The sequence below is a fragment of the Ziziphus jujuba genome, chromosome 4 (genome assembly GCF_031755915.1).
Source record: "Ziziphus jujuba cultivar Dongzao chromosome 4, ASM3175591v1".
Classification (NCBI taxonomy): domain Eukaryota; kingdom Viridiplantae; phylum Streptophyta; class Magnoliopsida; order Rosales; family Rhamnaceae; genus Ziziphus; species Ziziphus jujuba.
In genome coordinates, this window is record NC_083382.1 from 22979316 (window position 1) to 22998700 (window position 19385).

At 32.5% G+C, this 19385-nt stretch overlaps 2 protein-coding genes across 7 annotated transcripts; both read right to left on the reverse strand.

Moving 5' to 3' along the window:
- Positions 1-2256: 2256 nt before the first annotated feature.
- Positions 2257-9137, reverse strand: LOC107417137 (uncharacterized). 3 transcript variants are annotated; one of them, XM_025072310.3, is made up of 11 exons: positions 8986-9137; positions 8684-8891; positions 7860-8013; positions 7403-7577; positions 6900-7015; positions 5369-5428; positions 4235-4385; positions 3681-3747; positions 3500-3571; positions 3283-3348; positions 2257-2525 (listed from the first exon to the last, which is right to left on the reverse strand). In XM_025072310.3, exons 2-11 carry the CDS (start codon positions 8858-8860, stop codon positions 2391-2393), a joined length of 1173 nt encoding a protein of 390 aa, XP_024928078.3. In that variant the 5' UTR covers positions 8861-8891; positions 8986-9137; the 3' UTR covers positions 2257-2390. The 3 variants fall into 3 exon arrangements, 2 of the variants coding, with proteins under 2 accessions (XP_024928078.3, XP_015881197.3); XR_001581359.4 differs by lacking the exon at positions 8986-9137 and adding an exon at positions 2758-2932 and having other exon boundaries at positions 2357-2525; positions 8684-8966; XM_016025711.4 differs by lacking the exon at positions 8986-9137 and having other exon boundaries at positions 8684-8965.
- A 773-nt stretch (positions 9138-9910) lies between these two features.
- On the reverse strand, positions 9911-14636 carry LOC107417134 (probable plastidic glucose transporter 1). 4 transcript variants are annotated; one of them, XM_048472266.2, is made up of 13 exons: positions 14344-14636; positions 14122-14266; positions 13789-13989; positions 13407-13506; positions 12738-12850; positions 12246-12339; positions 11999-12155; positions 11634-11678; positions 11532-11564; positions 11371-11444; positions 11103-11191; positions 10677-10791; positions 9911-10346 (listed from the first exon to the last, which is right to left on the reverse strand). In XM_048472266.2, the coding sequence occupies exons 1-13, from the start codon at positions 14531-14533 to the stop codon at positions 10149-10151; spliced, it is 1554 nt and encodes a 517-aa protein (XP_048328223.2). In that variant the 5' UTR covers positions 14534-14636; the 3' UTR covers positions 9911-10148. The 4 variants fall into 4 exon arrangements, with proteins under 4 accessions (XP_048328223.2, XP_024928916.3, XP_024928915.3 ...); XM_025073148.3 differs by lacking the exon at positions 11532-11564; XM_025073147.3 differs by having other exon boundaries at positions 11532-11678; positions 14344-14635.
- Positions 14637-19385: the final 4749 nt, after the last annotated feature.

Genomic DNA, 19385 nt, shown 5'->3' on the forward strand with positions numbered 1-19385 from the left:
CACCCAATTCATAAAATAACAATAAAGAGAATAAGATGAAGAAGAAGAAATCTCTTCCATCCAAGTCAAAATGCCCTGCAAAGAGGACATTAAAACTATATATATATATATATATATGTATATTGTCCCTCAGCATGTGAGCCAAAAACTAATTAAACAAATAAAGTCTCACTTGTTTTAATATATTGGAATTTGGAATAACTTTGGTCAGCCTCCAAAGACCACCATCCAAACCACCTCTTTAAATGCATTCATTGCCTGACCCAACAAGTTAGAAGCCTTCACATTTTTCCACAAAATCCCTGTTCTTCACGGTTAATTACCTAATTATCCCTTAACATTGGAATTGATAATTGTGTGATAAGCTCTAATATATGAGGCATATTCCAAAACCTAGTCATGTGTTTGCCAATGCTGAGTATTTTTGTTTTTCAGGTTGAAAATGATTTCATCTAAACCTAACCAAATTCAGAAGTTAAAAATATATTCTCAATAGTTTAACCATTAAGCCAAGCTTATAAATACTTTTACTAATGTTTGTGTGGTTCTACTATATTACAAGTTTAATATATATATATATATATATATTATATTACAATATTTGCTAACTCCATTATATTTCTAATTATATTTTTTTATTCCAAAGCAATTAAAGAAACTTGGTATATACACCAGAGAAAAACTAAATTATGGTACTCACAGTCCATACGAAATGTCACGAACAATAGAAGAACCAAAGAAGAGATGTGGTACATGAAAACCATACAAATTTAATAATTTTTTTAGAAAACAAATCTTATTGGTTCGGTATATAAAAGCGGGATGCAGGCAGCAAATTCGGTCGGTGAAATCTGGATTAGAGATTGGGTTCCGAATTTTGCATACAAGGTCTTATCTTCTTATCAATTTTCTTTTATTAAAGTAAAAAAAATAAGTATTTTTTATTAGTGTATAAAGTAAAAGTAAAATCATACATGAATGTGTAGAATATAATGAGACTGGCAATTTTTATCTTTTTATTAATTTTTTTTTATTTTATTATTTTTTTTTTTTGGGTAGTTGATACCACTCATAATGTTTTTGTGTAGTGCATCAAATGCAGCAATTGGGTCCTTTGACCCCAATTTTTTGTGTAAAAAACATTTAAAAAAAATAATAATAATTTGCAGCAATTGTTCCAATGGGAATAAATGCTACATCTTAATGAAACTAAACCTCTAATCCTTTTCCCCAAAAAAACTATTTCGTACCCTAATCCAACAATGAGTATGCAAAGTGAACACTCTTCTGCTGGTTGACACGTGGCATTTTATATATATAAAAACTATGATGGCAATTTGTGGAATAAGATATGGTTTAATTTATTAGGTGGAAATGGAATAAAGTCAGGCAGCCTAGCTGAGGAGCATCTGATGGTTTTCGGCTTTAAAAAATATTTGCTTTTTGACATGGAGTTGTCGCTCTCTTTCTATTAATGAATCAACAACGACATATCAACCTTTGCCCAACACACCATTCTCCATTTTTGAGGTTTTGAATTTCAAATCCAATGCTATATATAGCAATATAAGGAAAGATTAAATTGATGAGTCCCAATTGATATTCAAACTAAATGAGATTTTATTCACCAAAAAGAAAGAAAAATCTAAATGAGATTTTGAAAAAATAATGATAATCTGGGATTCTGTACTTCCTTAGATTTCTAAAAATTTAAAAAGAAAGTGTATAGAGATTTCTTTTGAAAAGAATTTAACAGGAAAAAGCTTCAATGAACTTGAAGAAATCCCTAAAAAATTCTTAAATCTAGGCATGAGCCATTATAGATTTTCAACCACATCCATTGCTCTCAAAGCATAAGATCAGTATCCACGCCCATTTATAAGCCCATTCAGTAAAACTTTTTGATAAATACTGACTTGTTTGGAACGTTGGACTGCATAGATTGAACATCTGAACAAGACCAAAAGTTGTTCATCCAAGTGGGTTTATACAACCCTTTTGAAGTATGCATTGCCACTAGGCATTCTACTATTCTTACTGTTAAATACATATAAACCAGGCCAACCCCACCCAGTTCACATTTGGTACTTTTGTACATTGTGTTTTCCTTAATCTACGGCAGAGTAGGACCAAAAAATATCATGCTGCTTATTGCTCAACATGGCATTACAACATACTCGGGGAGCTCACGCCACCGTCTCGCAAGGTATATAAAATGGATATATTAGGATCAAACCAATACTTGAACATCTGCCATTTGGAGAATGCATATAAGCTAGTAGATACATTTCAGATTTATAGATTAACAAGTTTGAGTACAACAAAGAATGAGTGCACCAAATTCGATGCATGCCTATCAAACAAAACAAAAAAAACCGTATATCTTTCTTTTATTCGATTTCTTTATCAGGTCCAATATACATAGTGCAACACACTGAAACTACAATAAGCAGGCATCCTACAAGTCGACCAAATGATGGAGCTATCCTCAACAAACTCATCGCCCACAACTGTGATAGAACAGCCTGAAAGATATGGTTAAAAAAAAAAAAAAAAAACATCAAGATTTTAATCGACACTGAGAAAGATATTGCATAGAGGTGCAACTATTCATATGAAAGAAGCAGATATCTACAAATCCCCATCATTGCATTGATATACCAGGTATAATTTAGAGTACATGCAAAGAAAAAAATTACAAGGAAATCATTATGACATGCAAACTAAACGAGATTATTATTCAGGACTCCTTCTTACCAGTTAAGGAAGGAACCATCTGGCAGAAAAGTTGATTGTTTACATTTGGATTTACGACCATTCAAACAACCAAGTTCTTTTGATCCCCAGGTATGGGAGAACTAAACAAAGACCATCATTCTGGCCTCTCTGCTCCAGTTATGTTTAGATATGGTATAGACTTTGAAAGAAGCAACTGGCAGAAAAGTCAACATGAAAACAAGGAGATTGCCTTGCTCGATACTATCTTGAGAAATCCATGCACAGAAATTGTGTGCAATCAATATGCAGGTGAATAGTTTGCTGGGACGCCAACCGACTCGAACCACACAGGCATGCATGTTATTTTCTGATGCTACATGGTTATATTACATCCTAGTTTCCTATCTCAACTCCCAGTGAAGAACATGGGGAAAAAGTTAAATGTAAAGCAACAGTTGCCATACAGGAATGCTACATATACCAGTCCTAATTCTCCATGCTTTCAGTTGAAAGATTACAAGCAACTAAATTCTAGATCTCAAATAGATAGCAGATTAACTGTACCTCAATATATTGAACATTCGCAACTTTGCTAGTTTTTTCAAGCTGAAGTCCACGTGCTAAAAACACCTGAGGTGGACATTTAAAAGCCCAGTTATGCAGGTGCTTGGTTAGGAAATAAAAAAATAAAAAAAAACAAAAAAAAAACTATGCTTTCATTAAGTACTAGTTGCATTATAGTGTGGCTAAATATATATATATATATGTTTCAGCAGGAAACCTCAGCGAAAAAAGCCAGGACACCAAGTACAAGCATAAGTGGAAACGAATAGAAGCTTGGAATAACAAAATCCTGCAATGCAGAAATGTCCAAAACAAAAGTAATTAGGTAGTCTGAGTCGAAATATCATGAAGATGTCCAAAACATAAAAGAAAATAGTATGGCCATATAATCGGCTTACCTCAAAGGCAAAGGAACAAATTCCTGCAGCAGGACTAGCAAGTATGCCAAATGAAAAAACTGTAGCCCTGAAAATTGAGTAGATAATTCACTGAGGAACAGTTGCATAAAAGTACCATGACTGGAATACTTTGAACAAAAAATGTGCATTAATTATTCTTCTCTTAGTAATGCAACATATATTCTCTAAGATTCCCTTGTCCCCCAGATAATCAATAAATGAACCAGATGGTTCATTTTAACTTCCTACAGAATGCTTTTTAAGAACCATAAGAGCATGAAAATTAAAAAAGAAAAAGAAAAAGAAAAAATACCATATATCAAAAAAGGAGAAGAAGAGACTACATCAAGTTTCTAAAACATAATTGCATATCATGACTTTATTTTGATCGAGGATGAAACAGTAAAAAATTACAATTACAAATTAAGTAGAAAAGGATATAGGTCATGACAATTATCAAAAGAAGGATAACCGTAGGTCAACATGCTAAAAAGTACACTTAATTTCTGTTCATTGAAAAGTAGGACTAATAAGGACATAAATAGTGATCTTACATAGGTTGATCAGATGCCTTTGCCCCAGCCCTTATAAGGCAGTAGCTTATTCCACCAGATATTGCTGACAATAATCCAAGCAATACTGCATATAACTGGTTGCTTCCCTTCACAAATGCATTGATCCCTCCCCCACTTTTAACTAACCCTCCTGTATGCATCCACCATCAACAAGGTAAATACAGACACCCATCCTTTCCACAAAAGCATGCAGAAGATAAATTGGAATAGACTTCAAAAAGAATACATGAGCTCCAAATAGAGGCCACAGAGGAAAAAATTGAGAGTTTCTGCAGTAGACCAAATACAAATTCTATGATATTTCTCTAACAAGCATCAATCTGGTTAGTTCTAACTGGCAGTAATTCTGGACTAGCTGAAAAGTCCTATAAATATCATCACCAGACACCTTCTTCATTGTACCCCACTCAACCATATCACCTTTTGCACTTTGCCTCCAAACTACAAAACCCCTCATGTTGGCCCCTGACTATTATTTTCCTCTCAGTTTAGTCCAATAATGCAATATTCCGAATAATTTTGGCAAAATTAGCCATTGATTATGTCCAAAAGTATAATAAAATGGAAATAGTCAGTTTCTAAACACAGTTATATGAGTTTATTAATTTCATCAAATTCATCTATCAAAATGCATCATTCAACTTAACCAACAGGAATGTAATAGTTTAGGGGGCAATGTGAGGGTTTTGTAATATAGGGGGCAAATTGCAAAAAGTAGAATAGCTGAGGGCGGTAAAATGTAGTTATCCATTAAAATAATATAGTTCTCGCCTTCTTAACAATATTAGTAGAAGTTGCACTCAAATTACCATGATGAGTATAAGTGCAAATAAATTCAGAAAGAAAATTTTTGGTACTTAAATCAAATGATGCTCCATCATAAGAGAATGAGAAACCTTGCACAACTTATTGGATTATTATCTTAATAAAAGCATTCTTGCATAAATTGAAGTAGAACAAGCATTTTAAAGGCATACAGATGTATATGATATTATACACGTTAATGTTCTGTTATTTTCTTTTAGGGTACAACTTGTAGGATTTTGACCAGTCTTACCACCCATACATATACAGTTTCTAATGTAGATTATTGATGTTACTTATTTTCCATACCTTGTGTAGTCAGTACTTGCCGAAAAATGAAGAGCACACCAAAGAAACTGCAAGCAAGACCTGGAAAATAATAACAGTTGAAAAAAAATTAATCCCTGCCTAAGAAAGTTAGTAAATTTCTATATATCAAGACAGAGCAGAAACAAGACAACCACGACCAACTAGAAAAGCAGAAGGATAAGGCCATACTCATAATTAGATCAATGAATCTGAAATGTAATCTAGACAAAGAAAAACCATCTTTAAGGGATGAAAAATGTAGCTTAGATTCTAGTTTTAGTTCCTTTCTTTAATTGTTCTTTTTCCTTTTGAGATGAGGAAAGGGATGTATAAAAGGTTTTTACTTGGAAAGTAAAGGATTATTAATTGGAAAATCATAGCTGGATGGAAGAACTAAGCCCCAGCATTAATCTTTTTCCCCCATAAAGAAAACAAAAATAAAATAAACTAGTCAACAGCTAGATACATTAACACCTGGGGCATGAGTATGAAAGTAGCACATTGAATTGCATTGCACATAAGTAAACAAAATTGTGGAGGAGTGAATATTAACTACCATACACCTTCAATGTCAACAGATGGTGTGTAAGCATTTATGGATTTGACATGCCTACATGGTATCTTGCATGTTAGTCACATGACTCACATGTGCTAGGGAACATCATCGCACTTTGAAATGTAAGATATAACAAGGTATCATGTTTGTATTGCACATTTGTTCTGCTTTTAGCAGTTTTCATTTCTGGTCTCATTATCCTAGCAGCTCTTCCAGTCTGCACCTCCTCCTTGGTTGGATTCGGGCCCTGGCCCCTCTCTTCCTAACTTGTATCCCTCATTTCTTATTATGCAGATTTCTGCTATCTCCTTTGAAATGCCTTGTCCTTTTTACCTACTTATTGTTTCAACTGTTACTTTCTTGTGATTGTGATTGATGGGGCTAAATTTAGGCTTGAAGTGATTTAGTTACACTCAGTCCTCATTATAGTAGTCTGCATCTGTATATTGGGACATCAATCACCTTTAAGCTTCATAAAGGAAGCTTCAAGGTTTTCATCAGCCATATTGCCTTTGAGGGTCACCAATAATTTCTTCTTAGTCTTAGATCTAGTTAAATTTCTTTCCACTTTCTTAGCTTTAACTGAAATTTAATAGTCGGAGCTCAAATGCTTCCTTTTCATTTAAGGTATTTACAGATTCAGCCACAATTTTATGGGGTTATCTTTTCATTCTAGGACTGATGGTTCAATAAATTAAAGGTGGAAATGGAGAAACTGACTCTTTCCTGTCCTCCATTCCAACATGGTGAGAATTTAAACATAACACATGGGATGCATTTCCTCCAATGCATAAAGGTGGAAGATGGTATATATATAAGCTGTCATATTTTATTTTATTTTATTTTATTTTTCTTTTTGTTCTTCAATGCTCTGATCCATCACAAAAAAACCAGAGCAGTAATTTATTTGTACAAAGTAATTGAATAAAATATCAGAGAAAGAAGCAATAATCATAAGTATATAATGCAACATACCTCCAATGTCTGCAATTCTCAACTTTTCATGTAAAATGATTCTTGCCACAATTGAAGCCATAATCGGAGTAGTAAAGCTTAAAACAATAGCCTGAGATAAAGGCAATCTTTGAATGCTGAAATGAAAAACCAAAACGAAAAGTATAAGCAAGTCAAACTTGGAAACAGTATATAATGCAGCAAAGCAACCGTTGTTTCGCTGGAGAGAACAGTCCACAGATATTTGATATGGATGACATTATGTTAAGTTTTAGGGCCATATAAAATATGGTACTTCATTTTTTCCTTCCCCACCTCTCATAGAGAAAATAACCACATTTCGACAAAATCATACAAAGTCAAGAAACTACATGCATATAGGTTGCAAATCCCTCGGAAAGTACATGAAACTGCTGCTATCCAAGAGACATACCATAAAAAAGCTACCACAAGAGCATGGGGATTGTTTCAACACGTTACAAGCATCCACTTATAATGGAAAATGAAGTAACGAGGCACCTTACCTATAGATAAAACTCATCAACGAGAGATATCCCATGAAAGCTCTTAAAATCAAGAGATTTTTAACATTTGGCTGCCCAAATATTGGCTGTCCGCTCCTTCTTAACCAAAAATATGACGATACTAAGATAATTGTACACCTTACAAATGCAGTCTCAAACAAAGGAATTGACTGAACTGTCACAACAAAACAAAAAGTCAAATAGAAATAAGATAAATTGTTTTTCAGGTGAGAAAAAATATTTAAGTTTGGTCTGTGGAAGTCATTAAATGAATGATTGATCATAGAAATGAATTGGAAAATGAAGAGATAGTTTTGTCTAATTAGTGAACAAAATGTCAGAAGGAAAAAAATAAAATAAAAAATTACATCACACCTTTAAGTTCAACAAACATGTTTATGAGACAGGAGCCACATCACACTCAATATGGTCAATGTAAAGTACGGGACTTACTAACCAGAGAAAACATCAGAAAGAACTCCCATGACAAAGTAAATGGTAGATGACAACGCCATACACAGTAGGCCAGAGTATCTAGAACCACTCCATACCCACAATATCAATTGAGAAACTGTAAACGTCTCGACTTCGGGTAATCTTGCTAATTGTTCCTGCAATAAGATAGCCAACATAAATTAAAATAAACCAAACCACTGGTACCTTAGCCAATTCAAATTTATTATTATTATATTCTTTCTTGCTCCTTTCTCTATTGTTTCTAAGCATCGTGATCAAGCACATATGCAACCTTTCATATCTCTCTTAAGGCAATACAATATTCTAATTTAGCTCTCAATCAATTAACTCAACTTTACCCAACTGGTAGATAGTTAATACGAGCTCTTTGATCATTCTAAACCCCCTATAATTGTATTAATCAAATAGAGGCAAATCAAACCCAGTCAAAGCATTTTTGTTTTTTTTTTTTTTTCCAAAATTTTATCTCATTCAAAAGCTTACATGTTTAGAACCAAAACTAGCAGCTCCTCAAATTATTTAGTCCAGCAAGCAGATTGGGATTTAATGAAAGCATTCCAACAAATCATCCAACATTATAACTCTTGACATAACCACTCTCACACTCTATAAATACATACACATATACACACACATATATATATATATACACACACACACACCAGTAAATCAGTGATAAAAAACAATTAATAATGAGAACCAACAAAAGGGAACGAATTAGAGATGCCAAAAAAAGAAAAAAAAGAAAAAGAGAGTTAATATCAAAGTTGTGAAAGGGCAGTGAAATTGGGGTTAGAATTGTACCCCAGCTTTTCTCCTGGGATAAGAGACAGTGAAAATGTTAATCTTGGGCTTCTCAGCCTGCGTTAGAAGAGGGGCTATCTCATCCGACACCCCAACAGCATCAGCTTCCGATGCCGACACATCGCGTACAATCAGCTCCACCGTATGGTCGCCGCCGCCCATCTCCGTCGACGCCATTATCGCGGAAACGGAAATTTCACAAAAACCCCTACACCCCAAAACAGCAGCTTCAAACTGTTTTCAGAGGACACAACCCCACAAAAAAAAAAAAAAAAAAAAAAAAAAAAAAAACCCAATTTTACAGTGTTGTTCGTTGGAAAGTGACGCGTAAACGGTCAAGTTTGGCGTGTGTGCTCTCTGGACTTTGACCCAACCGAAACCTATTTTATGCCCCCATTGTCTAATCTAAAACCCCCCCACCCTTTGATTTTTAAGAGTTTTACGTTTTTGTTGACTAATTTCAAATGCTAAAAATCGTCGTTTTCAGTTTTCACTCTGCTCTGCTTAATGATTTCATTCATATTAATTGGGCTAATTGTCGTTTTGTTCCTTGCAATAAACGTTTCTATGTTTTGTCATATCTTCGAACTAATCTTTTAAAAATTTAACGAAAATATTAATTACTTCTATTTAATCTTTTGAATTAGCTTTTCAAATTAGTTTTTATCCTCCTTTTTTTTTTAATTTCAAAAATAAGTTTTTATCATCTAAATTAATTATTTTTTGACAATTTTTTTGGTTCATTTTTAATTTTTTTTTACCGTAATAATTTTAAAATTTTTAATATATAATTTTTTTTTTTTCAGAATTTTTGTGCCAAAAATTTGCCAAGTCAATTTTTATCGAAATACAGAAATGAAAACAAAAGCAACATTTGCTTTCCATATTATGACGCTGATACTGACCTTAATCTAACAACACGTGAAATATTTTATTGAACTTGCCGGTTACGATCCAAACTCATAAATACATAAGAAAAGTGACATTTTACCAAATTGTATCACACTCTTTTTTAAATTTTAATTGATTAATTAAAATGCTTCATTTTACTTAGCCAGTGGGTCTTGGTGATGTTTCTACCATGCACATGGAGAGCCAATAATGGACACCATTGCAGAAAATTTAACTAAAAAAACCAATTTTTTTTTCCTCTTTATGCAAACTGTTTCATTGATTGCTTTTTTTTTTTTTTTTTAATGATCAAATTGTATTGAGATATAGAGCTGGTTCCAATCAATCTAAAAATCCCAATTCAACAATGAATTTTGATTTTATAAATTTTCACAAAAAAAAAAAAAGAAAAAAAGAAAAAAAGCCATTTACAGAATCGGGTTGGTGAGCAAAAGATTATACTTTATATGCACATGAAAGCCGGTGTTCTTCCTACAAAAAACATGTTGGCAATTTGATCAATCATGGCAGTTCATCTTCTCTAAACTCTGCTTCATTTTGGGCACAAAAAGGTTCACTTTTCTCTAGTAATGGTGTTGGGGTTCAGCGACATCTCAATTTCCTCAAGTGAGCGGCCTTTAGTTTCAACTACGAAGTATGTAGCAAATACTGCTGCCAACAAGGAGGTTCCACCAAAGCAAGCATAAACTGGAGCAACTCCAAATTTCTCCACCAATTCAAGAAAGAACAAACCCACCAAGAAATTGCAAACCTAGTCCATATAAAATCGGATGAGTAGGTTTCAATTTCAAACTGAATTCAAACAAGAGCTCCACGAAGCACATCAATAGAGCAAAGCAAAGGACATAACATTAGAGCATCAAAATAAGCCAAAACATATAAGGTGTGCAAGAAGCAGAGGAAATGTCAAATTCGCTCAACTTATTTTTTTTTTCTTTTTTTTTTTAAATAATTCAAATGCTAACACGACTAGAAACAACCATGCTGCTAAAACCAATGGTAGTACATATACCAATTGGAAATTTTGAATAGACCGGGTTGTTTTAAACGGTAAATCATAGAACATCTGTTTCATACATACCCAATGTGTAGAAAAACTGAACCCCATAATCTTCCCACGTGTCCTGCTGCTGCTGATTTCTGGTATGATAAGACCAGTAACTGGGCCAGCTCCTACTGCAAAGGTGAATATATACCTACAAAAAGAATTGTGAAAGAGGAAAAGACATTATAACATCAAAGCAGAACTAATTCGCAATCATAAAAAAAAAAAAATCTCTTATTCACATCATCATCCAGAGCATATGAAATTCCACTCATCCTGAAGGGAATTAATATAGAAGCTTTCTCGCCGTTAAATTTTGCAAGCTGGTTAACTTAGATAGTAAGTACCTTTCATACAAAGACTTAACCATGAGCTTTTCCTTTTTCTTTTGAAAAAAAAAAAAAAAAAAAAAAAGAAGAAGTATTTGTATATGCTATAAACTAAACAAATGCTGCAACTTACAAAAGAGTTCCCAGTATTGATAAATTATGACCGAGTTCCCCATCTAATGGAAAAGTTATAGCAAAGACCACAAGCAACATAGAAACTCCCTGCATAGAGAAAGAACTGGCATGAAAGCGTGCAATATCAAGAAACCCAGAACCTCTCTCATTTTTCACTTCCTCCTCTTTTCCAAGTTTGCATGGTGATATGTTCAAATGATATCTTCTCTCAACACCCCTTTCTATGTGTGTGTACTGCATAATTAGGAATTCCTACTGCAACTCACCATTCCTAAATAACTTCCAATTAAGAGTTTCTGTCTCCCTTGTCTATCAATCAAGTATAAAGCACCCAGTGCACCTGGAATGAATACAGAGTGGTAAGGATCAGAATTTAATCAAAAATCATGTTCCATATAAGAAATAAACAAAGGTTTCAGATCCAAACCTGCAAAGTTGGTAATACCGACAAGCACACTTGCTGAAGCACTACTTGTAATTCCAACATCTTGAAAGGTCAAAGAAGAAAAGTAAAGAACCGCATTTATACCTGAAAACTGTTGAAGTATAAAGAGGGCACCTCCAATAAACGCAGCTGCAACCATAAAAGAATATAGACCAAATGTTACAATTTATATGGGGTTTATTGCATGCATTACGAAACTAGATTGGAAACAAGTACTATAATTGAAAGAAGAACTTTCCATCTGTACATCATCAAGGGAAGGAGAATGCCAATCATATTAGAAATGCTTATTTCTTTATAGCTCTTAAATCTATAAGAAGATAAAGAAAGCTTTTCAACTCTAGTTGTAATGAATTCCAATGATGAACAAAGGCTGACTTATAAGAAATATGCAGTCCAACATGGAATTCCCTTTTAAACATGACATATCTGAACCACCTTTATACAACCTCTAGAATGCGGTTCCTGCAAGAGTTCCAACCATCTGCTCTCCATATCACTTCCATCATCCTTGATTACCGACTGGAAGTCTTCAATTGCTCTTTCAACTTCAGATTCTCCCCAAAGGCTTTGGATAACTGCTTTAGCATCACTCATCCTCCCAACCTGCAATATCAACATATGAAAGGCACATGACAACACGACAAGAAACATAACCTAACAGCTTCTATGCTAACAAATCAAATAGAAACCTACTTTACATAGCCAACGGGGACTGTCCACTGCAAACTGCATACCAAGTGCAAGAATAAATCCTGGGACGCTTGCAGTGTAAAGCATCAACCTCCACCTAAGAAACATGATCCATCAAAGTTCAACCAACAGTTACAGGACACTAATCCATCCTTGTAAGCATCAAAATCCTCCTATTATTGAACAGAAGAAAAGGTTTATACTTGAAGCATAACATACAAGAACAAAGTCCTATATACTAGCAGGCTAGAAAATAAATGCACGGTAACAAATTAGCCACCATGAAAGCTACCTTCTTCAGCACCAAATCCCTCCCAACTTATTTTTTGTAACTTCTAAAAATTACTAACAAATGACATCTTTACCATGGGATTACAAAAAAAGATGATTAGACATGCAGGTGTGCATAAAAGTGGGCAAAATGGAAGATTGATCGTTGACATCAATTGTCATTCACCACTACATACCAACAAGGAGGTTAGGAAAGAAACTCACCAGTGTGGATCAGATTCAGAGGGAATGCCAAGAAAAAGTGACGCAATAATTCCAAGGCATGTACCAATTTGACACAAGCTTCCCAGTGAACCCCGATATTTGGTTGGAGCAATCTGTAATATATACCATATGAAATAGACGAGTAACGATAAGTTCAGTTATATTCACTCCAGATCCACAGTAGATGTGATACCAATCTCATGTTATGAAATTCAGAAGTCAACTGCTTTTAGAAAAAGTTGTTTAAATTCTAAGCACCAATTGTTGAAGGAATAGCTGTCCATCAGTAGTGTGAAACTTTGATTGACTTAAATGCAACAATTTGCATACAGGATATAAAATCCCTGGCAGTTCACTTTTTTTTAAGAATTCTGACCACTTCTATCACTGTTTTCTTTGTAACATTGTTATACTGATCGTAGGTTCATAACCAATTCCCTGTCCTTTTTTATTACCCGCCCAAACTGACCAATAACTTATGTGGTTGCAATTGCAAATACACAAGTTAAAACTCCAATCACCCCTCCTCTTGTAGTCTCTCCAAGATTGAAAGTTTCATCTTAGAGGAACTAAAATGTTGAGCATAGTTTTTGAGTAGAATGTAATGGAAACTTGTGCTTGATAGCTGATAGAATTTTTGAAATGCAGCAACATGTTATGAACTAGTACCTCCGAGATATAAATTGGTACAAGAACTGCATTCACACCTATACCAAGGCCAACAAGAAACCTTCCCCAAATTACTTCATCCAAGGAATGGGCTTGTGCACTATTACAAAACGAAAGCAGTCAATAACCAAAAAAGCTTTAAATCAAATACAGAAGCCATAAACCGCGAATGCAAAACAAGTATTTTGCACCAGCAAAGGGGAAGTCGTCTAAATTCTAATTCAATAATCTTTAAAATGCAGATACGTCGTCATTCAAGCTTCATTTAATAAAAAACTTTTAACATAACAGAGCCAAAAAAGAAAAAAATCAACGACATTATTCTAAGGGAGTATCCTGACATACATTAATAACAATATAAAATATTCCTATTAGTCCTTACCTTATTAATGCACCGAGAATTAAAGGAATGGTGTCAATTTGAAAGGTCCGTCTACAGCCAATTTTATCCACTATTGACCCAGAGCATATACTTCCAAGAAACGCACCAACAATAAATATACTGACCACAAGTCCCTCCAGAATTGGGTTCCCTTCAAAACCAAGTTCTCGGGCAACAGAAACAATAGGACCATTCATCACTCTGTACCCAACAAAAAGATAAATAAATAAATAAAAACCCAATTCAGCAAATTCAACAAAGCTCCACTCTCACGCCTTTACATGGCAAAATTGTCAATTTCATAATCCATTGTAGCCCAATAGAAACACTTACCCAATGTGATACCCAAAGAGAAAATTGGACATGGAAGCCACCAATACATGAGGGAAAGAAGGCAACCACCCGATATCGAAACCTCCATCGTCCTCTTCTCGTGCTGATAATTTTTCACTCTCTGCAACACCACCAACCCATAATTCTATATCATATAATAATAATAATAATAATAATAATAATTACAACAAGCATCGTTATTTGTTAAGGTGAGTTGAGGACCTGTTTTCCGAGTCCGAGTCAGCTGCTTCTTTGCCGCTGAAACTTTGAAATTGCGAAACGGGTATCGAGTACGAAAACGAAACGTGTCGACTTTGCGTAGCGAGGGAGCAAAAAGTTTGGGACTTGGACAAGAGACGTGGACCGCCGAAAGCGGACCTACCGGTTGGTGGAGTACGGTAGCCACCCACATCGGATCAGTCTTCGTTCAGTCATCAGAGAGACAGCGAGAGAGAGAGAGAGAGAGAGAAACAGTGTGTGTGCGTGTGTGTGTGTGTGTGTGTGTGTGTGTGTGTGTGTGTGTTTTGGTACGTTTCCCAAGGACTAGTAAGGATCGGATTTGAGAAAGATCGTGATGTCCACGTGATTGGCCAAAGGGTGATATGGGATCCACGACCGTACAAAGTTAAAATGAGTAGTGTTTTTCAGCTACATCTTTGAGTACCACGTGTACTCCTAATTTCGTGTACTTCTGATTTCGAATTGATAAGTGCAGGTCCCACCACCTCCACTCTGCCAGCTGCATTATTATTATTATTATTATTTTTATGAAGGGAAACAATATAAACTTTTTAATTTTGGCGTTTCCAAGTATCAAATCTTAATATGAATAATTCAAAAAAATATATATATATATATAGATATATTATTGTCGGTCAAATTCTTTAGCCACCACTGTTGGATTGGATTCGATCTAGCTTTGATATCCATTTTTTAAAATTTGAGAATCCGACTCAAAAGGAATATTAATAATTCAAATTACAAATAAAGCAACAAATATTTATAAAAAAAAAAAAATGAAGAAGACAAATACTGAGTATTAAAAATTCAGCCAATAAGAATTAGGATTTAAACATTCTAACAAAATACATATATTTTTATTTTTTTTACTGTAATAAAAGTACAATATAATAACAATTGAAATATATACTTTAAAAATATGTTTTTTTTTTCCTTGTATAATATAATTATAAATGTTTTTATATTTCTTTATTTTAATTATGAAGGTTTGTTGTTTTTTTATTTCTTCTAACGGAAATACCAAGGAGATACGAACTTACAATCTTACAATCATTAAAAAAAAAAAAGAAGAAAAAGGACATAAAAACTTTTAAAGGGAAAAATTTTATAAGCTACTAATTTTGCCACTGAAAATCGAAATCATAAATTTAAATCGAGGTTTTTGGTCCATGTGCTATGCGTCCATGTGCATGAGCAGTTGCTACCAATCTCTCTCTGAGTCTCTTATTTAAGAAGACATTTCTTTTCCTAGATTAAATATATATATATATATATATGTAATATATTTGCACGCATAAAGCCTGCATATAATAATGCTGTGAGAGATGAAAGAGATGGAACGAATAAGAAATTCTTGTGAATTTTCTTTTGTGGAAATTTAATTATGCTATCCGTTAATTACTTTGACATACTATTGGTTGACGTGTCCACAAAAATGCTACTAAGTAGTTTTTTTTTTTTTGGAATAATTTTACTTAAATTATAAATTATCTAAAATTTTTTATTTTTTATGATTCGAATTTATATTCTCATAGATATAAATAGAGATACTCAACCACTAGAACTAATCTTTTCTATTTTTATGATTCGAATTTATATCTCATGGATATAAATAGAGATATTCAACCACTAAAACTAATCTTTTTCATCTATTAAGTAAGTAGCTTGTTATGTAAAAAGTGGTTTATTCATTGCAAGCTCAAGTCCTAAAGGAGAGGGCCAAGAGCAAATTTGTGGGGATGCTTCTGACATTTAGTAGTTGGAATAAAATCAACCAATTCCTCCACCGCTCATCAAAATAGTTCCACTCAACATCAGCTCATTATTGTAATTTTTTTTTTCATTTATAATAATATTTCTTTTGTATTTACAATAATTTTTTTTTATTTTTTATATTTCAAATTCATAACTTTTCGATATGATTAATATAAGCAGTTTACTATTAAGTTTAATTCACTTAACAGTTAATTATTGTATTTGAATTTCAAACTTCTCAAAATTTATTGTTTTAAATTCTAACAGATGAAAAATTTACATGTATAAGTTTTTTGCTGTGATTTTTATTATTCAATTAAAAGATTTAAATAGTTTATCAATTTTGAAAACTTTAGACATGGTTCAGTAGTAAAATTATTAATGATACATCTTAAAATTTATAGTTAAAAACTTTAACCTATGTAAAAAAATTTCATCTTCTACATTGTAATCAGAAGAAATATTTTAATTATTTTAAACTTTAATCAAATCAATTTAAAACCCTGTATGAAATATGATTCTATAAAATGCTGAATAGATTTTTTTTTTTCTCTAGGAAGTGGTATAAAAAATATCACCTAATTTTTTTTTTTTGAATTATAAATACGTAATTTCCTAGTCTGCTCATTTCTTAATGCTTGATTAGCTGTAAGAAAAAAAAAATATATATATATATATAGAGACAGAGAGAGAGAGAGAGAGAGAGAGTTAAATGTAATTAAAAATATGCATATTAGAAGTACTAATAAAATTATTTTAAAAAATTTTAATAAAAAATATTATTTTTTAAATAATGATCCTAATTTAAATTTCAAATTCTATCTTCAATATATATATATATAAACTAATTTTTAATCTTTTAAAGATAAGGGATCAACACGTTTTTCAAAAAATATACTTTACAGCCAAATTTTCTTATTATTACAAATCTAATTTCTATAAACCTATTTTTCTTTTTATTTTTTTATTTTTTTGGTAAAAGAATTTCTATAAAGTATAAACCCGGTACTCTATTACTCAAACATATGGAAAACTTCACTTTTTTTCTAAAAATTTATATTTCCACGAAATTTGACACAAAATCAAACGGTTCTAAAGGAAAATACATAAATTAAAAATTTTAACTTTTAGTAATCATATACATTTTTTTTTGGTGGTAATAAATTCAAAATTAAAAAAAAAAAAAAAAAAACTTTTGAAATCGGTATAATTTTTTGGAGGGAAATGTTAAAATTTTAAGGGAGTGGAAAAAAGTGAAGGGGTGGAGTAGGGGATGTCGGCGAGGGGAACAAGGGCAGGTCCACCGGGAGTCGGTGCTTCCTCTTGACTCGCTTTTGACAGGCCACTCACCGCAAATGCAGGACCTTACGTCCACGTCCAACAAACCACACTGCTCTTTTTTCTTACACGTGGAGTCTCTACACCGACACTGTGTAAGTCCTAGCCGAACCTACGACATCGAAATAAAAGCCACATGCTCTCTCTCTCTCTCTCTCTCTCCCTCCATATATACACTTACACCTTTCAGTACAAAAAAGTAAATACCCATTATACAGTGGGTATTTTACTTCCACATAATAATAATAATAATAATAATAATAATAATAGCGAATATATTTATTCATATTATTGTTCGATCAATTGCGCTTGCCCCAACAAATGTTAACAAAATTATATTTTTATTCAGCTAAAGATGTTATATTTTATTGATTTGGAATATATACTTTTTTGACTTTTTTTTTTTTTTGGCTGAAAGTATATACTTTTTTGACTTGCAAACTCATTTGATCGATCTCACATGAAGCATGGAGCAAAAATCCACCTCCATTAACATTTGGTGTAAATAGATTAAAATGGAAAAAAAAAAAAAGCATTACATTTTTCTAAAATTAATTTTTGTTTGATTTCTGTTGAATTTTTTTTAAAGAAAGGATATGAGATACTTAACTATAATTAAAATAAATATATGAAGATCTTCTTTTTTATTTTTTGCGTACTACCAATAATAGAATACATCATTTTTTATTAAAAAAACAGTTTTTTTTTTTTTCCTTTTAAATTGAGTTCATTGGTCAAACTTAAATCTAGATAAGATGGAAATCTTCAGTATTCGATAAAGCATACTAAAAAATAAATATATAAAATGGAAGACTGTTGTTTTATTTGTCGAGATAAAGTTGGTCTTGGGGTTGGCAAAGGGGTAGTTGAATTAATGTAATGATGGTTTGAGGTTCTTTTTTGGGTAAAAAAAAAAAAACAATGCCACTCATGCAAACCCATTAAAAAGGAGATAAACATTGTCTCAGATGACTTGGGTGTGATTATCATTAGGAGCACTATGTAATAGATTTATAGATTAATTTGGTCTTGTATGCTTTTTCAAGGACATGCTCTCTTTCAACTTTTGAAATATTTTCACGTAATCACTTTGATCTGATATGGTAATCGAATGTGCTGCTTTGTTAGAAAAAAAAATGAATGATTATGACATGATAGGATGTTGGCCCCTTGATGATCACATCCAAATCTTGTGATCCATGGCCGAGATCTTGTATGACAATCTTGAATTTATTGTTTTTGTTCATTTGGTGGGTCCTTATTCATGATTTTTTAAATTATAATTGATAAGCTGATTAATACTAGGATTTTCAATTTTGTATTGAGGTGGAGATCAGGGTATTTCAGGTTTTATATTAGTATTATTATTATATTATTTTAGATGTCACCACATAATATTAAGCAAGTTACTGTCTTTTAATTAGATTTTTAAAAAGAAAAAAATTATTACATAATTAAATACAATCAATGAATAATAATTATGTTAATAAATTCTGCTAGTGAAAAATAGGAAGATTTTTTTTATTTTTTTTATTTTTATGTTATTATTGATAGAGGGGTTTGATCTGAGATAGTTTGACTAAAAAAATGCTTTGTCATTGACTCATTGGAGATTTCATGTTGATTGAATAAGAAAGAAGATTCATAAGAAGTAAGAGCGACAATTAAATGCAAGTATCTTCAATTTATCTCTACAGATTAAGAAATAATATCTAGATTAAAATAAAAACCCTATGCAGGAACTATCTAAATATTTTTTACAGCATTTATGAAATTATTCCTAATCCCGCAAGAATATCAAATTCTTCAGATTCCCAAAATCCAAAAATAAAAATAAAAATAAAAATGAGGCTTTGGCATTTTTCTAATACCCAGTTTTCGATGCTGAAAAACCAGACTTATCAAATTCATCCCCCCAAAAAAAAAAAAAA

Excerpts from the sequence above, each read along its gene's own strand:
- LOC107417137 (XM_025072310.3), bottom strand. The coding sequence starts at position 8,860 with ATGGCGTCGACGGAGATGGGCGGCGGCGACCATACGGTGGAGCTGATT. Across the intron at positions 8,014-8,683 it reads ATCCCAGGAGAAAAGCTGGG|GAACAATTAGCAAGATTACC; the intron begins GTACAATTCTAA and ends ATCTTATTGCAG. Across the intron at positions 7,578-7,859 it reads TCTTTCTGATGTTTTCTCTG|TTCAGTCAATTCCTTTGTTT; the intron begins GTTAGTAAGTCC and ends TTGTTGTGACAG.
- LOC107417134 (XM_025073147.3), bottom strand. The coding sequence starts at position 14,533 with ATGTGGGTGGCTACCGTACTCCACCAACCGGTAGGTCCGCTTTCGGCG. Across the intron at positions 13,990-14,121 it reads CTCTTTGGGTATCACATTGG|AGTGATGAATGGTCCTATTG; the intron begins GTAAGTGTTTCT and ends TGTTGGGTACAG. Across the intron at positions 11,679-11,998 it reads GCAGGAACCGCATTCTAGAG|CTGCGTTTATTGGAGGTGCC; the intron begins GTTGTATAAAGG and ends TTATGGTTGCAG.